Below are 21,151 nucleotides of genomic sequence, written 5' to 3'. Positions count from 1 at the left end.
TAAGAGAAGAGCTGCTCTTGCGCCAGCCGCGAGAGAAGGAAGCGCCGGCGGAAACCCGAGGGAGGGGCGCGCCTCTGTCTGAGGGGCTCCCGCTCTTCAGCTGACACACCCTGACTCGCCAAGGCCAGCGTTGAGAGAGGCATCTTTCCCACACCCCAGCCCCGGGCAGGGCCGATCGGGGCGGCAGGGAGGAGCTGGTGCCAGCAGCGTCCGAGCCGCGGTCCCCAGCGAGGCCGACCGGAAGCCTAGAAGGCAGGCAGCGTTGCAGGCCTCAGGCCTCGGCCCGGCCGGGCGGGCTGCACCGCTTCGGGGGTCCAGGGGCGAGGCGGGCGAGCCCGCAGATCGCGGCGCTCACGGAGTAGCCAGAGAGAGAGCCGGCCAGGGAGCGCCGGATTCTGTCCTCTGGGTGCGACGGAACAGCCGGGACACCCGGCCCGGGCCTGAAGGGGGCGCCCCGGGGCAGGCGGGCTCGGGGGTCCCCGCCCGGGGTCCGGGGGAGGGGGAAGGGGCGGGGGCGCGGGGACCCGCGCGCCGGGCTCACCTCACGGCGGGGCGGCCGGGGCTCCGTGTTTCGGGACTTGGACACCTTGAAGCCGCGCGGGCGGGGAGGTCACGTGCGGCGCGCTGTCCGCCCCCGACCCGGCGCGGCGCGCGCTAGGCTGGGGGCATAGTCCCGGTTTTGTAGTCACGCGTTCTTCTCCGGGAGGCCCTCCCGCGTGCCGGAGGCGGCCTCCCCGGGTAGGAGAGGGGGCAGAAGTGGACTAGCTCCATTTCGGAGACAGGGACCGCGCTCAGGACAGAGGAGCCGCTGGTCGCGGTCACACAGATAGCGGGTGGCAGCGGGGGAAGGAAGGGGAGCTCAGGTCTGACGCACATCCCTGTCGCGGAGCTTATTCCAGCGCCTCCGCCTCCCACCCCTCCTGCTCAGGCCCGTTGGGCTCGAGGGCAGGGATGCGGCCTTCAGCATTCCCGCACTAGAGCACGTCTTGGCTGCAGGACTTGGGCGCCGTGGGGCAGGACTGACCCCTGCAAGGAATCCAAGTACGAGTTAGAGATAAACGGAAAGAGAGAAAGGTGAGATAAATGAATACCTTTCAGAGCGCCTGTGCCCCACCAATGACTTGCTTAGTCGCCCGCCACTCAGGAAGAAAAGAGAACAGCTTCATTCCACCTGGGGCCATTCATTCCACGAGCATTTCTCTTTGCTTTGAAAACGAACTCCAGAATACGCTTTCTGCTTTAGAACAGGCAGAACACCTGCTCAGGCGTGTCTGGAAAAGGGACTTTGTTCTGAGGAATGCGAACTACTGCGGCAAAAATTGCCGAAGCCTGTGGCCGAGGACAGCCTGTCCCGAGGAACCTGCCCACAGGGTGATTCTGAAGGCTTTGCGGTGGTGGAGGGCACCAACGGACCCCCAGATGCAAGTTCTTTTTTTCAGTTTTCACAAGTAAACTGTGAGGTCTAAGAGCCTACTTCCTATCTGTATCCTACCCAGTGAGTTAAGAGCGCTTGGATCACCATAAACTAAAAATAGGAAGCCAGTGGAGTTGACTGAGCCTGGGATTTGGAATTCTTTTTTTTTTTTTTTTAAGATTTTATTTATTTATTTGACAGAGATGGAGACAGCCAGCGAGAGAGGAAACACAAACAGGGGGAGTGGGAGAGGAAGAAGCAGGCTCATAGTGGAGGAGCCTGATGTGGGGCTCGATCCCATAACGCAGGGATCACGCCCTGAGCGGAAGGCAGACGCTTAACCACCGTGCCACCCAGGCGCCCCGGGATTTGGAATTCTGAGCAATCCAGCAGCCGCTGGATACAACTTTCCCAAGGAGCCTACTCTCCAGGGTCTGGAATTCCAGCAGCTTTGGAAAAGGTACCATCAGTGCAGTCTCCTGTTGGTTGTGGTGTTCAGTTACTGCTGATATTGCTTCTTTTTCCAAAAAAAATTGTGGTAAAAAAAAAAACATATAAGATTTACAGTTTTTAAGTGTGCAGTTCAATAGTGTTAGGGATATTCACAATGTTGGGCAACAGGTATCCAGAACCTTTTCATGCAATACTGAGATTCTATACCCATCAAACAACAGCTCTTCATTTCTTCCCACCAGACCCTGGTAACCACCATTCTACTTTCTATTAGTTTGACTACTTTATTTATTCATTTGCTTTTTAAGATTTCATTTTTTTAAAAGATTTTATTTATTTATTTGACAGAGAGAGAGAGACAGCCAGCGAGAGAGGGAACACAAGCAGGGGGAGTGGGAGAGGAAGAAGCAGGCTCCCAGCGGAGGAGTCCGATGCGGGGCTCAATCCCATAACGCCAGGATCACGCCCGGAGCTTAAGGCAGACGCTTAACGACTGAGCCACCCAGGCGTCCCTAAGATTTCATTTGTAAGTACTCTCTACACCCAACATGGGGCTCAAACTCACGACCCCGAGATCAAGAGTCACATGTTCCTCTGACTGCTTTCGTTATCTCATGTAAGAGAAGTCGCACACTATCTGTCCTTTATTTTATTTAGCATAATGTCCTCAGGTTCTTCCATTTGTAGCATGTGACAGTATTTCCTTCCCCCTTTTTTTCCCCAAAGTAAGCTCTACGCCCAATGTGGGCTTGAACTCACAGCCAGGAGATCAAGAGTCAACACTCTACTGACTGAGCCAGCTAGGTGCCCCTTTTTTGTCATTATCATTATTTTTTTAGGATTTCCGTCCGTCCTTGTGAAGTCTGTTATACCGCTGTATGCACCACACCCTATATACCATTAATATACCACATTTTGTTTATCCATCAACAGCCATTTGGGTTCTCTCACCTCTTGGCTGTAGTGAATAATGCTGCTATGAACGTGGATGTGCAAATCTCTCTTTAAGGCCCTGCTTTCAGTTCTTTGGGATATATACCCAGAAGTGGGATTACTGGATTGCAGAATACTTTTATGTTTTCTCGGTTCCTCCATACCAGATATTGCTTTTAGAATTACAATTATTTATAGTTTAACACCATCCATTACTATAGATTGTTTAGCTCTATGGTATGCAGTAACCTCTTTTTGCATCAACAGTATTTGACTTATAACCTCCCAGGAGGGGGACACTCAGGCATTATGCATTGCGATTCACATGTAAATCAACTATAGATCTAAAACTATAAAAATCTTAGAGGAAAACAAAGAGCAAAAGCTTCACAGCACTGGATTTGGCAATGATTTTTTGTTTTTGATATGACACCAAAAGATCCAGGCAAAAAAGAAAAAAAAATAAATCATGAAGAATTTAAAAATCTGTTCCTCAAAAGACATCATCAACAGAGTAAAACGGCAGTCCACAGAATGGGAGAAAATATTTGCAAATTGTGTATGTGAGTGATAAGGGATTCATATGGAGAATATAATAGAGAATTCCTAAAAGTCAACAACAACAAAAACAAACCACTAAAATTAAAAACTGGCAGGGGCGCCTGGGTGGCACAGCGGTTAAGCATCTGCCTTCAGCTCAGGGCGTGATCCCGGCGTTATGGGATCGAGCCCCACATCGGGCTCCTCAGCTATGAGCCTGCTTCTTCCTCTCCCACTCCCCTGCTTGTGTTCCCTCTCTCGCTGGCTGTCTCTATCTCTGTCAAATAAATAAATAAAATCTTTAAAAAAAATAAATTAAAAAAAAACTGGCAAATTTCTGGGGTGCCTGGTGGCTCAGTTGGTTAGGTGTCTGATTTCGCCTCAGGTCATGATCTCAGTGTCCTGGAATCAAGCCCTGCATGGAACCCCATGTCTGGCTCCACGCTCAGCGGGGAATCTGCTTCTCCTTCTCCCTCTGCCTCTTCCCCTGCTCATGCCCCCCCCCAAATATGTAAATAAAATATTTTTTTAAAAATCGGCAAAAGTCTTGGATAGACATTGCTCCAAAGAAGTTATACCAATGCCCATTAAGGGTATGAAAAGATGCTCAACATCACTAGCCATTGGGGAGATGCAAATCAAAACTATTATGATACCACATCACACCCAACGGGATGGCTACTATCAACAAACAAAAGCTCCGGAAAATAACAGGTGTTGGTGAAGATGTAGAGTAATTGGAGCTTTTGTGCACTGTTGATGAGAATGTAAAATGATGCAGCCACTGTGGAAAACAGTATGGTAGTTCCTCAAAAAATTAAAAATAGAAGTATCATATGATCCAACAATTCCACTTCTGGGTATATACCCCAAATAATTGAAAGCAGGTTCAGGGAGGCATATTTATACAACCGTGTTCATAGTATTTACACATAGTATTTACACAGCATTTATACATAGCATTTATACATAGTATTCATACAGCCTTATTCATAGTAGCTAAAACATGGAAACAAACCATGTCCATCGACAGATGAATGGATAAGCAAAATGTGGTTATACATAAATGGAATTTTATTCAGCTTTAAAAAGGAAGGAAATTCTGACCCCTGCTATAACATGGATGAATCTTAAGGATGTTGTGCCAGGTGAAATAAGCCAGTTACAACATGACAAATAGTGTATGATTCCATTTATGTGAGGTAGTCAGACTAGGCAAAAAAATCATAGAGACAAAGTAGAATTGCAGGGGCCAAGGGGGATTTTATGTTATGTGCATTTTCCCACAATAAATTTTTTTTTAAGATTTTATCCATTTATTTGGGGGGGGTAGGGGTAAAGGGAGAGAATCCTTAAGCAGAGTCTCCACTGAGCATGGAGCCTGAAATGGGGCTCAACGTGGAGCTCCATGCTGGGCTCAGTCCCAGGACCCTGAGATCGTGACCTGACCCAAAGTTGGATGCTTAACCGATTAAGCCACCCAGACGCCCCTGGATTTTTTTAAATTATAAATTAACTATACATCTGCAAAAAAGTTTCACGTAAACCTTCCAAAGTTGCTTGATGTCACCTCATTGCTATCCCTGAGTTTGTTTTTGTTTTGCTTTGTTTTATCACTATGTCAGGTGGGCCTGAATGGGCACGTCAGAAAAGTCTTTAACACCCAGAGGTAACAAATGGATATGTCGTGGGCCAAATCTGGTTCACAGATACGTTTTAGTTGGTTCACATGATGTTTTAAAAATTGGGAAATTTCCTAAAAGTTTGGATTTCAGCCTCTCTGGAAAAATGGAAAGATTTGGCAATGCTAGATCCACATCCCCACATGGCTAAAATCGGCCCATGGAGTACTACCTGCCACCATTATTGCATGTTTTCCCAGTCACCACACTCCCACTGATCCCTCAACTTTCATGCCACTACTCCACCCATCCTTTACCGGCCTGGCCCTGGCACCTAGGCTTATGACCTCTGACCTTCTTTCCCAGAAGAGAAATAAACCATGACCTTGGCTATGTTGAGTCATATGACTCTATTTCCATAAACTGAGGGTTGATGGAAACAGAATAGAAGAATGTCAGCTTTCTCATTCCCACAGCCACCAACTCAAGCTCCACAGCAAGAAGGAAGAGACACAACGTCAAGGCCCAGAGACTGGCCATCTCATGCATTCCCAGATCCATTCCAGGTGGAGAGAGTGATTCTAGTAGAGAGCTCAGAGCTCAAAGGCTGCTGCAAACTTGAACAAATAAATTGTGACTTGCAAGGGTGAACTGACAGTCTCCAAGATTCCTTGCAGTCCCATGAGCCTATAAATTATCGGCTTTGTTTCTTTATACTACTAGTGACTCCACTTTGCTGTTTGTCTACAAGGAACTGGAAGACCTCCCTCTACCCTAAAGGACAGTTTATCAAAAGGTGGATCCAGTTCCAGCAAAACAAGGATGTCTGGTTAACTTGGGGTGGGACGATTTACATTTCACAGGTGCTGTTTCCAAGAATAATCACTAGTGAACGAACTAGAATTTAGGAACCATTATAGTGAAGTTCTCCTTCTAGAAAACAAAACACTTTATGTACTTGAAGGGATATTAGCAGAGAGAAAAGGGCAGTGAGGAAAAAATAGGGAAGAAAAATAAGGCACAAAAAAATTAAAAGAGCCTCAGGCTGCCTCCTTATTTTAAACCGTGATGCCAAAGAAAAGAAGTTTCCATCCTGATGTTCTCTTAATCTTCTGTGAAGTTGGTGGTTTCCATAAGTCAGAATTTTTGCAAGAGAGCAATGGATGGATTCAGTGACAACAACAAATTCCTTAGATCTAGTTATCTGCCCCTGAAATGACTGTTTAAGGTGCATGTTGAGGGCACCTGAGTGGCTCAATCGGTGAAGCGTCTGCCTTCGGCTCAGGTCATGATCCCGGGGTCCTGGGATTGAGCCCCACATCAGGCTCCCTGCTCACTGGGGAGCCTGCTTCTCCCTCTGCCTGCTGCTCCCCCTGCTTGTGCTTGCACTCTCTGTGTCAAATAAATAAAATCTTAAAAAATAAAAAATTGCACGTTGAAAACATTAAAAAAAATTTTCGTACCTTAAGCTGTGCCTTGCTCATTTCAGGAGCTAGTGCAGAAAAACACTTGTAGTTCTCAGCACAGAAAGGAATTATGCAACAAAATACATTTCAAAAATTGGAAAAAATGCTCCATATCCCATCCCAGCATGACAGTGCACCTCGTATTATTTTGTTGTTTCTCAAATGGAGGCGTACCCACATGTTCCTAGGGCTCTGAAGTTTTAGTACACCTAATGATTTGTTTTGATTTTTTAAAAGATTTTATTTATTTGAGAGAGAGAGAGAGAGAGAGAGAGAGCATGAGCAGGGGCAGGGAGTAGAGGGAGAAGCAAACTACCCACTAAGCAGGGAGCCCGATGCAGGGCCCGATCCCAGGACCCAGACGCTCAGCCAACTGAGCCGCCCAGGCGCCCTTGTTGTGATTTTTTACAGTAATGTGAAATATTTTAGCAGTCACAAAATTTAACTTTTGTGTTGATAATTTACAACTAAAAGGCGTTTTCATAGAAAAGACTGTCATTTTCTAACGTGATGCTTTTCACACTGGATTCCACTGATTGCCAGAGGATCCAGGGCTTTATTCTCAGTGTCTGAATTTTTTTTTCCTTTAAAAGATTTCCTTTCATTTCTTAGGTTTGTGAAACATTGCTTAAGTTTAAGCCCCTTTTGGGCAGAAGAATGTTAAGCTGCGAGCCAGAGACACTTGTGGTTTATTTAAAGGATTGTTTAGGAAGTCATTAGCACAGAGGTCCCACTGGGGAACACACAGGCGACAAAGGCATGGACAGTTTGTCTCCTTGTTCTGTAGGGAACTGCTCCCATGGCAGATGTTGTTCATGCCGGGGAACATCTGGGTCACACATCCCGACTATTGGAATTGTGCTATAGTCACTTGGGAAGGAAAGGAAATGCTACAGCTAGAGAAACAGCTGCCTTTTATTGTCTCTGCAGAGACTGGCTCAGGCCCTTCTGTCCTCCCTGGAAGGGATCCTCACTCACTTGGGGAGGGGAACAGCCATCCCATTGGGTAGCCATGGACTCAGCTAGTCCCACTGCAGCTTGGATGGTCACCATCTGCAGGAAGTCACGGAAGAGACCATACTTAAAACTCCCTACTAGGATCGCCTGGCTAGCTGTCTGAAGAACGTGAGACTCTTGATCTTGGGGTCAGGAGTTCGAGCCCCACATTGGGTATAGAGATGCTTACATGAGTAAATCAACTTAAAAACAAAACAAAACCTCTGTACTAGCTCTCACTGATCTCACTGCCTCAGGGGAGGGGGAAAGGGCCCAATGGAACAGTGCAATGACAAGTGCAGAGGGGAAGATGCTTATGAGCCTCGTGTGCCTTTTGCAAATAACGTTTGCTTCTCCTTTTTTTTTTTTTTTTTAAAGATTTTATTTATTTGACAGAGAGAGACACAGTGAGAGATGGAACACAAGCAGGGGTAGTGGGAGAGGGACAGGCAGGCTTCCCACTGAGCAGGGACCGGGACGTGGGGGACGTGGGGCTCGATTCCCGAGCCAAAGGCAGACGCTTAACGACTGAGCCATCCAGGCACCCCCGTTTGCTTCTCCTTAAAGCTAAAGATTTTGGCTTTAGTCGGGAGAAGGGGGGCAGTGGGTGATGGACACATGACATATTCTGCCTGGGGGGGTGGGGGTGGGTAGCTGTGGCCCATGTGCTTCTCCCAGTTTTTGGCAACAAGCCTGGGATGGGTCATTTTGTGTACTGTCACCGCTGAAGTCCTTGGAAGGCAGGGAAACATTCTGCAGGTGGGGTGGTAATAAATACTTGCCCTGCTTCCCTTTTGTTGTGAGAAGCAGAGGAAATTCAGCATGAGAAAGTACTCTGTAAACTAATTAGGGCTATCTGATTAGAAACTATGGATCACACGGGGCGCCTGGGTGGCACAGCGGTTAAGCGTCTGCCTTCGGCTCAGGGCGTGATCCCGGCGTTCTGGGATCGAGCCCCACATCAGGCTCCTCTGCTATGAGCCTGCTTCTTCCTCTCCCACTCCCCCTGCTTGTGTTCCCTCTCTCACTGGCTGTTTCTATCTCTGTCAAATAAATAAATAAATAAAATCTTTAAAAAAAAAAAAAAGAAACTATGGATCACAAAGACAGGGAAGTGCATGGTTTAAAGGGAAGAGCTCTGGGTTTTGTTAGGGGGTCTGGGTGTGGATCTTGGCTCATCCATACGCTAGCTCTGTGAACTTGGACGAGTTTTTCATCTTTCAGAGCTGATTTTCTTGTGTGCAGGGGATGGGGGGGGAGTCCATTTGTAAATACAGGAATAGTCTTTGCCTTACCTCACAGGATTGTGATCAAAATAGAAAATATAACAAAGCTCTTTGTGAACTGGAAAGAGAATGTTCTTAACATAGTTGAATTTTTCGGATCTCTCCATAGCCACCAAGTCTGCAATTGGTCCCATAGACATCTCAAGTATGGTAAGTCCAAACAATAGTGACTCATCATCTTTCTCTCCAAACCAGCACCTGGGTTTTTCAGCTTGATGTTAGAGGAACAGAAAGAAGCTTGTTCATTGTCCCCCCAACCAGCTATCCAATCAAGGTAATTCAGGGGGCGCCTGGGTGGCACAGCGGTTAAGCGTCTGCCTTCGGCTCAGGGCGTGATCCTGGCGTTATGGGATCGAGCCCCACATCAGGCTCTTCTGCTGTGAGCCTGCTTCTTCCTCTCCCACTCCCCCTGCTTGTGTTCCCTCTCTAGCTGGCTGTCTCTATCTCTGTCGAATAAATAAACAAAATCTTTAAAAAAAAAAAAAGGTAATTCAGGTACCATGGATCAAGGACCTCTGTTGTGAAGATTTCCAGAGCTTTGTAACTTACCCATGTTTACTAATTGTATCATCTCCTGCCTCTCTATAGTGACTAGCAGTGAAAAGGGACCTCATACAGGCCCAGGCTGATCTCATCAGGGCGTCTTTCTGGTGGCTTCCCAAAAACCCATCTTCTCCTTCAGTAGTAACTAGCACTCACTGCATGTCCTGGGGGGTTCTCTGCTTCCTGAGAGGGAATGTAGGTTCCCCTGCAATCAGCCTTCCTGCTATTCCCTAAAACAAGAACACACTCCCCCTTTTAGTGTGATTGTTTACTGTTAATCACTATGGGGAAATAGATGGGGGGGGGAAACTAAAGTGCCAAAAATATGAGGAAGTTACAAAGCTGTCGAAGTTTTCATATTAGTGAGCCCTCCGCTAGTTCCTAACTCACTCTGAGGTGGTAACTGAAAGTCCTTTTGCCTCTTTTTGTCCGCGTTTATTACTGAAAGTTTCACTTCTCATGCAGCACCCTCCACCACTCTTACCCCCTAGGTTTTGGGCTCCTTGTAGGCAAGTAACTGTGCCTGAGTTCTGCTTGGTATTCTCAGTGCTTAGCACAGGGCCTGGCACATAGGGCTAACATACATTGAGAACTTACTATGTGCCAAACACTGTATGAAGACTTTATGTGGATTATCTCACTCATTCCTCAGATGATCCTTTGAGGTAGTTACCATTATGTCCCCATTTTAGAGAAAGGAAACTGAGGCAGAGAGGTAAAGGAAGTTGCCCAAGGACACACAGTTGGTAAGTGGCAGGGCTGGGATTCAAGCAATCTGACTCCAGGGCCCATACTCTTAACCATTATGCTGAAGACATTTAAATGTTGGTTGAACATATTAAATAAACTCTTTTCTCCACTTCCCATGTTGACAACCTCTGCCTTGTTTCTCTAAAATGCCTCATCTCTAGGTTCCTTAGCCCAGACTCTCAACTACTCCCTGCATTTTACAACAGCCTTGTAACTTTTTTCATTAGACCAATGGTTTTCATTTTTTCAGGATTTTATTTATTAATTTGAAAGAGCAAGCGAGCGCGCTCACACAAGCGGGGGTGGGGTGGGGTGGGGGAGGTTGGGGAGAGGCAGAGGGAGAAGCAGACTTCCTGCTGAGCAGGGAGCTGGGCCATGGGGAGGCACCCCAGGCCAGTGGTTTTTAAAAACCTTCTTTGAATCTCAGAGCCTGTGGAGAATCTTATCAATGAAAACTATGGCTATTACCCAGATTAACATCCACATCCACAAAAATTTGGGTACAATGGGCAGAAGGGGCAAGGAGCACGTATCATCTTAAACCCTTCAGTGAACCCTCAGGTTCCCTTCTTATTGTTTGAGGGTGCAGTGGGGTGGGTGCGTCAAGGTTGAAATTTCTTTGCAAGGCTTACTAGGCCAGGTTTACCTGGCTAGCCTCTTCTCCAGTCACACACCGGAAGTTTAGGACTTAAACATACTGGAGCGCTTTCACACCTCTAAAACATCTGCTTTCTTTTTTTTTTTTTTTTAAAGATTTTATTTATTTATTTGACAGAGATAGAGACAGCCAGCGAGAGAGGGAACACAAGCAGGGAGAGTGGGGGAGGAAGCAGGCTCATAGCAGAGGAGCCTGATGTGGGGCTCGATCCCATAACGCCGGGATCACGCCCTGAGCCGAAGGCAGACGCTTAACCGCTGTGCCACCCAGGCGCCCCTAAAACATCTGCTTTCTAAGTTCCTGCTACTTGGAACACTTTTCCTCCACCCCTCCACCCCTCCTGACGCACTTGCTATCAAAGTCCAACTGGAATGTTACCTCTCGACGCCTTCCCTGACACTTCCCAGGCCCCCCAATTTGTTTCAGAAACTCCTCACCTCCAACACTGTTTATATCCACGAAAGCATTGATCATGTTATGTTAGTTGCTAAGGACCCTGTCTCTGTCGATTCATCGTTTGCTCCCCCAGAGCAAGGATAGCATGTCATTCATCGCTGTATCCCCAGTAGTCTGTAAGAACGTGCGTGACACATAGTAGGTGCTCACAACGTTTATTAAATCGGTTTGTGCGGGGCTCGGCTCTCCCTCCGCGACTGGCAAGTTAATTACAGATTTGAAGCAGACTAACACGCTTAGGATAAAACCGAGTGATCAAAGTCCGCCCCGTGAGGAATCAGCCAGGGAAAAGGTGGGCCTGAGGCCAGGCTTTGGAAGTTGGGTAGAGGCCCCGCGCGCTCCCGCTGTAACACTCACGCAAGATGTTCAGTTTCGGGTCAGGAGGAGGAAGACGCGCACTGCATGCTGGGATCCGCGCGACTGACGGCCGTATTGCACGGCGGGATTTGTAGTCCCGCCTTTTGCCGGGACCCTTGGAACAGTGACACCTGGCTACTCTCAACCACGTCTTTACACAGATAAGGTACAGTCTTGGCCATCCAGCACAGAATGACGAGGTTCTTCAGTGCCAGTATACCTAGTTCCACTCTTCAGGGCAAATCTCATTTCGGCGTTGGCAACCAGAAAAGCGCATTGAGTGCTGCTGCGCGTGCGCAACGCGTGTGTTTGTGCGTGCGCGCTCATCGGGCCCCGCCTCCGGAAGCGCCGTCGCTGCGGTCGCGCGCTGACCTCGCGAGGCCTCCTTGAGCCGGGTGGCGCAGGCGCGGTGTCCCTGGGCCAAGATGGCGGCGCGGTGCTCCACACGCTGGTTGCTGGTGGCTGTGGGGACCCCGCGGCTGCCGGCTGCAGCGGGGAGAGGAGCCCGGCCGCCCAGGGGGGGCGTGGTGGGGGCTTCGTTGGGCCACAAGCTGAACGTCACTACCTTCGCGCCTTCCTTGGGAGCTCGGGGCTCCGGGGCGCTGCTGACATTGAGACCCGGTGTCAGCTTCAAAGGTGAGGGCAGGTTCCAGAGCCCCAGTGGGGGGCTCTAAGGCCCGGAAGGGAGTGACTCGATCCGGCTGCGGGGGTAGCGGGGTGGAGGGTGTCTTCTGACCTGTATGCGGAATGGCTTGGAGAGACTGGCAAGCAGGAGGCAGAGAGGCCCAAATGGCTTCTCAGAAGTGGTGAACCAGGGAGAGCTGCATGGAGCCCCCGGCGGCGGTAGTGAAACGCTCCGTAGGCCTACAACCTTCACTTTTCTGTCAACATTTCTAGAAACCTCTTTCCGGCCTGCCGCTGCTCCGTTACCCTGTTCCGTTCCCGTCTCCTCCCTTCACCTTTTGGCCGGAAGGGAGGATAATTGCTCTTCGGTGAGCACCTGTTATGGTGCTAGTAGGCACTTTGTGCCCTATTTAGCTTGATGCTAACAATCCTGCAAGAAGGATGTCGTCATTCTCATTTTAAAGAACGGGAAACTGAGGTCATAAAGCTAGATGAGAAGCGTTGTCCCAAACCCAGAACTGTCCTTTAATAGATGACGCTCTTTCCACCACATGGTTTTAACTGAAGGGCACACTTAACAGCCTTTCCTAAATCCTTAAATTGGTAATTGTAATAAAAATACAAACTAACATTTATTGAGCCCTTTCCATGTACCAGGCCTGGATCATTTCCATGTGATAGACATTGTTGCTATTCCGTTGTATAGATAAACTCAAGCCTAGATGTTAAACAGCTCATAGACTGACAAAGCAGAAAGATGGTGGAGCCTTGATTTAAAACCAACTTTCTTAGATTTCTGGAGGCGATATTGAATTAATATGTATTAAGCCTCTAAGTGTTTAGCATTGGTGGTTCTGCTCTGTGTTGGATGACTTCCGTTGTAGTGGGAGAAGGAAGGAGGAAACATAGAACCAACCGTGTGTCTGAATTGTGCTGTTGGCCGTGTTCTCTAGTCATTGTCCTGTCTGATGATCTTGCTCCCTTCCTGGATAGCCTCAATACCCCTGGTTGTGTTTTGTGTTCAGATTAATTTTAAGTGGTCTCCCAGGCCTCCAGTTTGTTGTTGTTGAGAGCACTTTCTCTTGGAAAGCCTGTCGATTCCCTGTTTAACACGTGCAGTGTCTCCCTGTTGCCCACATGATAAAATTGGGACTCCTTACCATAGCTCAAAGGCCCTTCGGTTTATTCCTAGCCCTCATTAATCATCAGGAGCATCATTATCTCTAACCACCCCTTTACATGTGTAAAATCTAGTTACGTCACACAGTTACTAAATGCACTAGGACTTTCCTGTGAACCAAAGGTGATACATGATATAGCAGCCAAATGAGGCGCTTTCGAGCGGTAAAAGGGAAGCTGTTGCAAATAACATCAGGACTGTAGGTGTAGTTCTGGGAGGGTTCAAACCTTTCCTTAGCCTGGTTAATTTCTACAGCTTAACAGCAGCTGCCTTAAAAGACCTTTCCAGAACTTTTTCAGTTGGATCATCAGTGGTTCCCAACTGGGGATGATTTTGTCCTCCACAGGACATTTGGCAATGTCTGGAGACATTTTTAGTTGCTAGCATATGGCAGGGGTAGAGGCGGAGTAGAGTGTGCTACTTACAAGTTGTTTAGGGTGCTGCTGAACATCCTCTGACCTATAGGTATTTTAGTTGGCCAGGATTCCGTAACAGAGAACCACATTTATCCTCACAGTTATAGAGGCTAGAAGTCCAAGGTCCATGTTTTGGCAGGGTTGTCTTTAAAGACCCTACCTCCAAGCATTGTCACATTCTGAGGCACTGGGGATTAGGACCTCAACATGTGAACTGGGGGAAGAGGACACAATTAGCCCATAACAATAAGAAACCCCCTCCGCCAGGAGGAATCCAATCCCATCATCAGCAATGTGAGTTTGAGAAACCCTGATTAGGTGACTCTGTATGTGACTCTGCATGTCCTTGTGTACTTATGTCTCTGCACACTGCCTCCCACACTCCCCTGCAGGACTGTAAGCTTCTTGAAAGTGCTGGCTTTGGCTTTTTTCTTCATCTTGTATCCTCAGTGCCTACTATAGTGTTAAGATCTTGAATACACATAAGCTCCAGAAGGGCAATGGTTTGCTACCTATTCCCGGTACAGGACCCAGTGCCTGGCAAGTAGTAGATGCTCAGTGAGTATTTACTGAATGAATGAATGGTGAATCCAGAAGCTTCTCTGTAGGCAGAAGTTGACTTGGAATCCTGGAGCTGTTGTGACTCTTATGCCTTAACATGGCTCCCTTCCACCTTCAGCCCTGCCCTCCCTATCTTCAGTTGTTGCAGGGTGGGTTGGGGGTTAGGCAGGGCTCAAGGTGTGGGGCGGCCTTGCCTGCTTCACTTGGTGACAGACCAGTCCAGCTTAGTTCTCTACCACATGTACGGAGGGCAGTCGAGTGGGGCAGTGTGTGTCTGCTGGTGGCTGTTCCTCCTGGTGCTGATGCCAGAAGCATGAAAGGGCATATGGCTACCTGCCTTGGGCTTTGACCCGTTAGGTGCTCTGGGGTAAACAGGTTCAGGCATAGCGCCTTTTAACCCTGTGTGTCTATATAGGTGTATTGTTTTGAGGGGAGGAACAGCACTTTTATCAGATTCTCTTCGATCTGTGACTTTGTAATCACGAAGAACCATATCTTTAGTACGGTGGTTCTCAAATTGAGCATGTGACAGAATCATCACCTGGAGGGCTTATTAAACATAGCCTGCTGGACCTCCAGAGTTTCTGATTCAGGCCTGGGATGGGGCCTGAAAATGGACATTTCCAACAAACTGATGGTGCTGCTGATTGCAGGGACCACCCTCTGAGAACCACCCCAGAAGTAGATCCCCAGGGTTGCATGGTGGAAGGAAAGAACTTGGGGAATTGTTAAGCATTGAGGGAGACGTGGCAGGTGCTCGGGTAATGTAACAGTGGGACTAGGTCCCTTTTTAATTATCCCCCATGTGCAGCCTCCATCTGGGGTGCTGCTCCTTTGGTGGTTTAATGAGGGTTCCACTTCATTGTGTTGTGTTTGAGCAGAATCAGCCCTACCCAGTGCTGTTTGTTTTATATTCATTGTATACGGTGGCCTTGGCCATTTTTGAAATGCAGTGAGTTTGGTCTCCAGAGGGCTTGGAGGAAGGCTGACTCCAAAGCTGTGATCTCCGTTCCTTCACAGGTATAACCTGTCTGGTTGTTTACTCACAATTTCCTTTTGTTGAGCACATTCCCAGAGTGATTTTCTTTCCTTTTTTCTTTTTTAGGAGTAAAAAGTTACCCTTTTGTTTGTACTGCCTCTTTCCACACAAGCTCCCCTTTGGCCAAAGAGGATTATTACCAGATACTAGGAGTGCCCCGAAATGCCAGCCAGAAGGAGATCAAGAAAGCCTATTACCAGGTCTGTATGGGAGCCAGATTTTAGGGACAAGACTGTAGAAGGGACGCTGTTGGTCTAGTCTGCTCACCAGTGAGGCGTATCTGCCCATACGTATGGGTTCCATGCGGCTGACAGTGTACAATGAGGTGAGAACAGTGGGCGTTACTGGACTGTTCCTCAAGGCCATAGTGCTCTGATGGTTAATGCTTCAGAAAAAGGAGAGGCAGAACCAAAGATTTTTATTTTTATTTATTTATTTTTTTATTATTTTTTTAAATTAAGAGTTATTTATTTATTTGAGAGAGAGAATGTGCACATGTGCACATGGCAGGAGGGGCAGAGGGAGAGGGAGAGAGAGGATCTTAAGCAGACTCCCCACTGAGCGTGGAGCCCGACTTGGGGCTCGATCTCATGACCCTGAGATCATGACCCGAGCTGAAACCAAGAGTTGGACACTTAACCGACTGAGCCACCCAGGTGCCCTGTTTGTTTCCCCTTTTATGCTATTTATCAGTTGTGCTGCTGGGAACATCCACGTGTAGGTTTTGTGTAGACCTGTGTTTTCATTTCTCATGAGTATGTTCATATACCTAGGAGTGGAATTGCTGGGTCACATGATAAATCCATGTTTAACCTCTTGACGGACTGCTGGACTATTCCAAAACGCCACGGCCACACCCTTTTACATTCTCACCATCGGAGGGTTGCGACTTCTCCACATCCCCAGCAGCACCGTTCTCGTCTGTGCTTTTGGTTATAGCCACGCTAGTGAGTGTGAAGTGGTGTCTCACTGTGGTTTTAGTTTGCTTGTCTGTGGTAGCTGATGATGTCGAGCATCTTTTTGTGTGCTTATTGGCCATTTGCTGTATATGTGTTCAGATTCTTTGTCCATTACTGGGTTGTAATGGAATGAGCAAAGGCAGGAGGTAGGAAGCAGAGACCCTGGCTTGGGATAGTGAATAACATACTTCTTCTTTTGAGCTGGAGGATAAGGCTCCTGATGTAAGAGGAGTGAAAGGGAGAGGAGTGAAATGATGGAGGCTGGGGCCAAACTAGTGGGACACATGAGGCTGTTTGTAAGCACTAGAAACTTAATTTAAGAAAGAATAGGGAGGAGCGCCTGGCTGGCTCAGTTGGTGGAGCATATACCTCTTGATCTTGGGGTCATGAGTTTGAGCCCCACATTGGGTGTAGGGATTACTTAAAAATAATAAAATCTTTAAGATTAAAAAAAAAAGAGGGGCGCCTGGGTGGCTCAGTCGTTAAGCGTCTGCCTTCAGCTCGGGTCATGATCCCAGCATTCTGGGATGGAGCCCTGCATCGGATTCCCTGCTCAGCGGGAAGCCTGCTTTTCCCTCTCCCACTCCCTCTGCTTGTGTTCCCTCTCTCGCTGCCTCTCTCTGTCAAATAAATAAATAAAACCTTAAAAAAAAAAAAAAGAGTAGGGAATCACTCACGTTTTTAGGCGTGGAAATGAAAAGCTGTGCAATTTAAAAATGGACATTTTTAAAGTAGCCTTTATAGAGAAATTTCTGGGGTCAGACCTTGATGAAACCTTTGTGTGTATTGCATCATTTCATCCTCCTGACAGGCTTGGAGAGGCTATGACATACAGCCAAGGGCCCATCAGTCAATACGCGTCATACATGAGGCGAAAATACCGCAAAATAGCTCTCTTTTCCTTAAGCTAATCTCATGAGTATACCGCTATGTCTTGCCTTGGCTTTTCGGACAGCTTTGTGGCCCAGGTGATCTACCGGCTGTTCCCAGAGACCCTGCTTCCGGGTTAACACACAGCCTCTGACCTGCTTCCATGAGCTGGCGTGAGGACCCGCATCTCCAGAAGCAGGTTGAGTTCAGAGGCACTAGCGGAGCTGTACTCTGCAACGGCGGAGCTTCTCCTGGTGCTGCCTTTGCTCTGTCTCCTTGACTTTGGGGAGTGGGTGGATGTTTCTGGCAACCTGCCAGCACCTTCTATCCTCCTGGAAACCAGAGTTGCATACCACATGAGCAGTTCTTTCTTTGCAGGCTTAGTGACTTGTATTGCTTTCTTTTGCTACTGTGGAAGATTGAGAGCTGTTTGATCTTTAGTGTAAAGAGAGGACTCTGGGGTCAAGGTATCTAGCCTCAGTTATTTGCCAGGCCAATTTGTAAAAGAGGATTAAAGTTACCTATGAACTAAAAGCAGAAGTTAGGCTTACTCTAATGAAGAGTTCTTCACCCGATGAGGGCTGTTGGTCATGGTGCACGCCACCTTGGGTGGAAGTGAGTTCCCTGTCACAGAAGATAATCCTGTCATGTTTCTCAGACTTGGATAATGTCCTGACATCCTTCTTCTTTTTTTTTTTTTTTTTTTTTTTAAGTTTTTTTTTTTTTANCCCTCTTCTTTTTTTTTTTTAATTTTAAAAATTATGTTAAATGTTATGTTAAAATGTACCCAGCCCCCTTTGAAACCATATGAATCTCACATGATCGTGTTTGCCTAAAATGAGACCGTTTTGTGTTGTGGTTGTTGTACTTCTGTCTCTAGCATGCCCCCCGTGTTCTGTCCTAGTACTTTCTTGAATTTGAACTCCTTTGGGTCCTCATTTGGCACTCTGAGCCATGACGCCATTTTGTCTTTACTTGGCACAAACATGCTGTTTACATATGATGTCTCCCCTTGTTCCTTTCACCTAAGCCATGGACATAGTACCTCACATGTGAGCTCTGTGGTTGTCTGCTTCAGTGCTGTATTTCACAGTGGTCATACTGATGATTTGGGGTATACGGATATCAGTCAGTAAGTTTTGGCTCATCACTGACAATTTAAAATTCCTGTCAGAACTTCTTAGATGCCCCCACCTCCTGAACATGTCCTTCTGCTCCCTTCTATGTTCTAATAATAGCTGATGTTGAATGTTACTGTGTGCCATGCCTCGTGCTCATTTTGGAATATGTGTTATCTCATTTTATCCCCACCACAACCCTGTGAAGTAGGTACCATTATGGTTATTTTACAGATGAGGAAATTGTGCTTAGCAACATTCCGCCCAAGGTCTCAGGGCTAGCAGACAGTGGCTCTGCGCGCTGTGACCCTGAGGCCGTGCGCTTAACTTCCTGCACCCTGACTGCAGCCAGCTGCTCGGGGTGTCAGAGCCATGTGGCTTCTCCAGTAAGCTTTAGCATTCTGTGCTCCTCCTTCCCTCATGTGAGGGACCTGTGGTAAGCGAGACTCAAAAGGCACCAGTAGCCACAGTACACACAGTGACCGCCTACTACGTACGCGGCACTGCTCAGAGCAGCCAGAAGGTCACCTTCGTTTTATTTTTTATTTATTTATTGTTTTAAAGATTTTATTTATTTGACAGAGAGAGACACAGCGAGAGAGGGAACACAAGCAGGGGGAGTGGGAGAGGGAGAAGCAGGCTCCCAGCGGAGCCTGGATCATGCCCTGAGCTGAAGGCACACGCTTAATGACTGAGCCACCCAGGCGCCCCAGGTCACCTTCGTTTTACAGCGGCTCAGCACACCTGTACTCTCTGGACAGCCTCGCAAGTTTTTTAATATTTAAACTGTGTTTTGAATAGGCGGTTTATTTCCTTTGTTCAGAATTTGAGAAGTACAGGGGTGCCTGGGTGGCACAGCAGTTAAGCGTCTGCCTTCGGCTCAGGGCGTGATCCTGGCGTTATGGGATCGAGCCCCAGGCTCAGGGCGTGATCCTGGCGTTATGGGATCGAGCCCCACATCATGTTCCTCCGCTATGAGCCTGCTTCGGCTGTCTCTATCTCTGTCGAATAAATAAATAAAATCTTTAAAAAAAAAAAAAGAATTTGAGAAGTACAGAGGAGTATACGGTGGAAAGTCTCTCTCCTTCCCATTTATTTACATCCCTCCTGTTGCAGTCAGTGTTACCAGTTTGTTTTGTGTTCTTCCAGAATAGTTTATACAGCTGATAGTTAGTGTCTTCTCTTTTTACGTAGATGGTAGTCTGTCAGACACTGTTTTATACTGCTTTCTTAAAGGTGTCCAAGTTCTGAAGAATCAGTTATTTTTGGTAGACATTTGTTGTGGTTGAAGAATGTGTATATGCTTCAGATTTGAAGAGATCTGTTTATTTTATTTATTTATTTATTTTTTTTTTAAAAAGATTTTTATTTATTTATTTGACAGAGAAAGAGACAGCCAGTGAGAGAGGGAACACAAGCAGGGGGAGTGGGAGAGGAAGAAGCAGGCTTCCCGCTGAGGGGAGAGCCTGATGTGGGGCTCGATCCCAGGTCCCTGGGCTCACGCCCTGAGCCAAAGGCAGAAGCTTAACGACTGAGCCACCCAGGCGCCCCGAGATCTGTTTATTTTAAAGTCTTAAGCCTCGTTTTAAGAATTACTGTTGGTCACAAAACCTTAAACAACTGTTATACAGGAAGTGAGATTGTGACTGTCGCTTGGGGTCCAGCGTTAGTCATCATCTTGTGTCCGTAGTAATTTACCGTTTCCTCCTTTAGCTGGCCAAGAAATACCACCCAGACACGAATAAGGATGATCCCAAAGCCAAGGAGAAGTTCTCTCAACTGGCAGAAGCCTACGAGGTAACGCAACCTACCTGTGTGTGCAGCCGACGTCATGCAGCCACTTGCGTGCATCCGAGTGTGCAGCACAGGGTGGCCTGACATGTCGTGAGGTCCCGTGTGAAGGCTGTGTTCCCCACACCAGATAACCTCAGTGAGGAAAAGATTCCCCGGTCTCCCACTAGATCCCAGTTGGCATCTCCGTAGAAGACAGGATCTAATCATCTGTATTAACAGAGCTCCCAGGTCATTTGGATTTATAGCCGGGTGTTGGAGCTCCTGGTTGGATTAATTAATCCCAAATTTACTTGATGACCCTGTTACTTAGGGCATCACTATCTCATGGGGCTGGCGGGGATTGTAAAAGTAGAAGGCTGCCTTGAGGAATTTGAAATATAATCAGAGGAATAAAGCACGTACTTGTAGACGACTGCTGAGCCATTCCATAGTGACCTCCCCAGACTTCGAGTGTCTGAGGGGTTCAGGATATGTAGAGTATCGCATGTCTGCTCTTTCTGTGTGCGCATCCCCCCAGCCGTTTGGGAGTAAGTCACAGACATCTCTCTTTATTCTTCAGTCCTCCAGTGTGTATTTTCTAAGAACAAGAACACTCTTTTGCATGACCACAGTATATTTGTCAAAACCAGGAAATTTAATGTTGCTATAATACCCTTGTCTGTACTTGGCGTGCACTCGTGTTCGTGTTCTGGGCTCTGGGACACTCAGGGGCACCTGATTCTTGGGCCTTTCCGGTAGGTGCTGAGTGACGAGGTGAAGAGGAAGCAGTATGATGCGTACGGCTCTGCTGGCTTCGATCCTGGGGCTGGCAGCTCCGGACAGAGCTACTGGAAGGGAGGCCCCACTGTCGACCCAGAGGAGCTCTTCAGGAAGATCTTTGGGGAATTCTCATCATCATCTTTTGGAGATTTCCAGAGTGTATTCAATCAGCCTCAGGAGGTAAGCTTGTTTTGAAGAATCATTCACGTTTTAGCTGCTCAGTGTGAGGGAAAGAGATTTTATCAGTTTCTTTTTCTCAAAAAATTAAAAAAAAATTAAAAAGCATAGCAGCTTCAATGGAATGACATGGAGGCTGCCATTTTGGTAGAGTATAATTCTAATGTTTAAGAAAAATCG

The 21,151-nt window shown here is 47.3% G+C and overlaps 1 protein-coding gene across 2 annotated transcripts in view; it reads left to right on the top strand.

Moving 5' to 3' along the window:
* The first annotated feature begins 11,870 nt into the window (after nucleotides 1-11,870).
* The window catches only part of DNAJA3 (DnaJ heat shock protein family (Hsp40) member A3), a 29,246-nt gene continuing 19,965 nt past the window's right edge, over nucleotides 11,871-21,151 (top strand). The window contains exons 1-4 of one of the 2 annotated variants that reach the window (XM_002924595.4): nucleotides 11,871-12,110; nucleotides 15,361-15,494; nucleotides 19,955-20,038; nucleotides 20,774-20,974. In XM_002924595.4, coding sequence (XP_002924641.1) covers nucleotides 11,900-12,110; nucleotides 15,361-15,494; nucleotides 19,955-20,038; nucleotides 20,774-20,974 — 630 coding nt within the window. In that variant the 5' untranslated portion in view covers nucleotides 11,871-11,899. The remainder of the gene's footprint in view (nucleotides 12,111-15,360; nucleotides 15,495-19,954; nucleotides 20,039-20,773; nucleotides 20,975-21,151) is intronic. The other variant, XM_002924594.4, reaches the window with a different exon arrangement.

Source organism: Ailuropoda melanoleuca, chromosome 10 (assembly GCF_002007445.2).
Source record: "Ailuropoda melanoleuca isolate Jingjing chromosome 10, ASM200744v2, whole genome shotgun sequence".
NCBI classification, from domain to species: Eukaryota; Metazoa; Chordata; class Mammalia; order Carnivora; family Ursidae; genus Ailuropoda; species Ailuropoda melanoleuca.
This window is presented reverse-complemented; position numbering and strand designations above follow the sequence as displayed.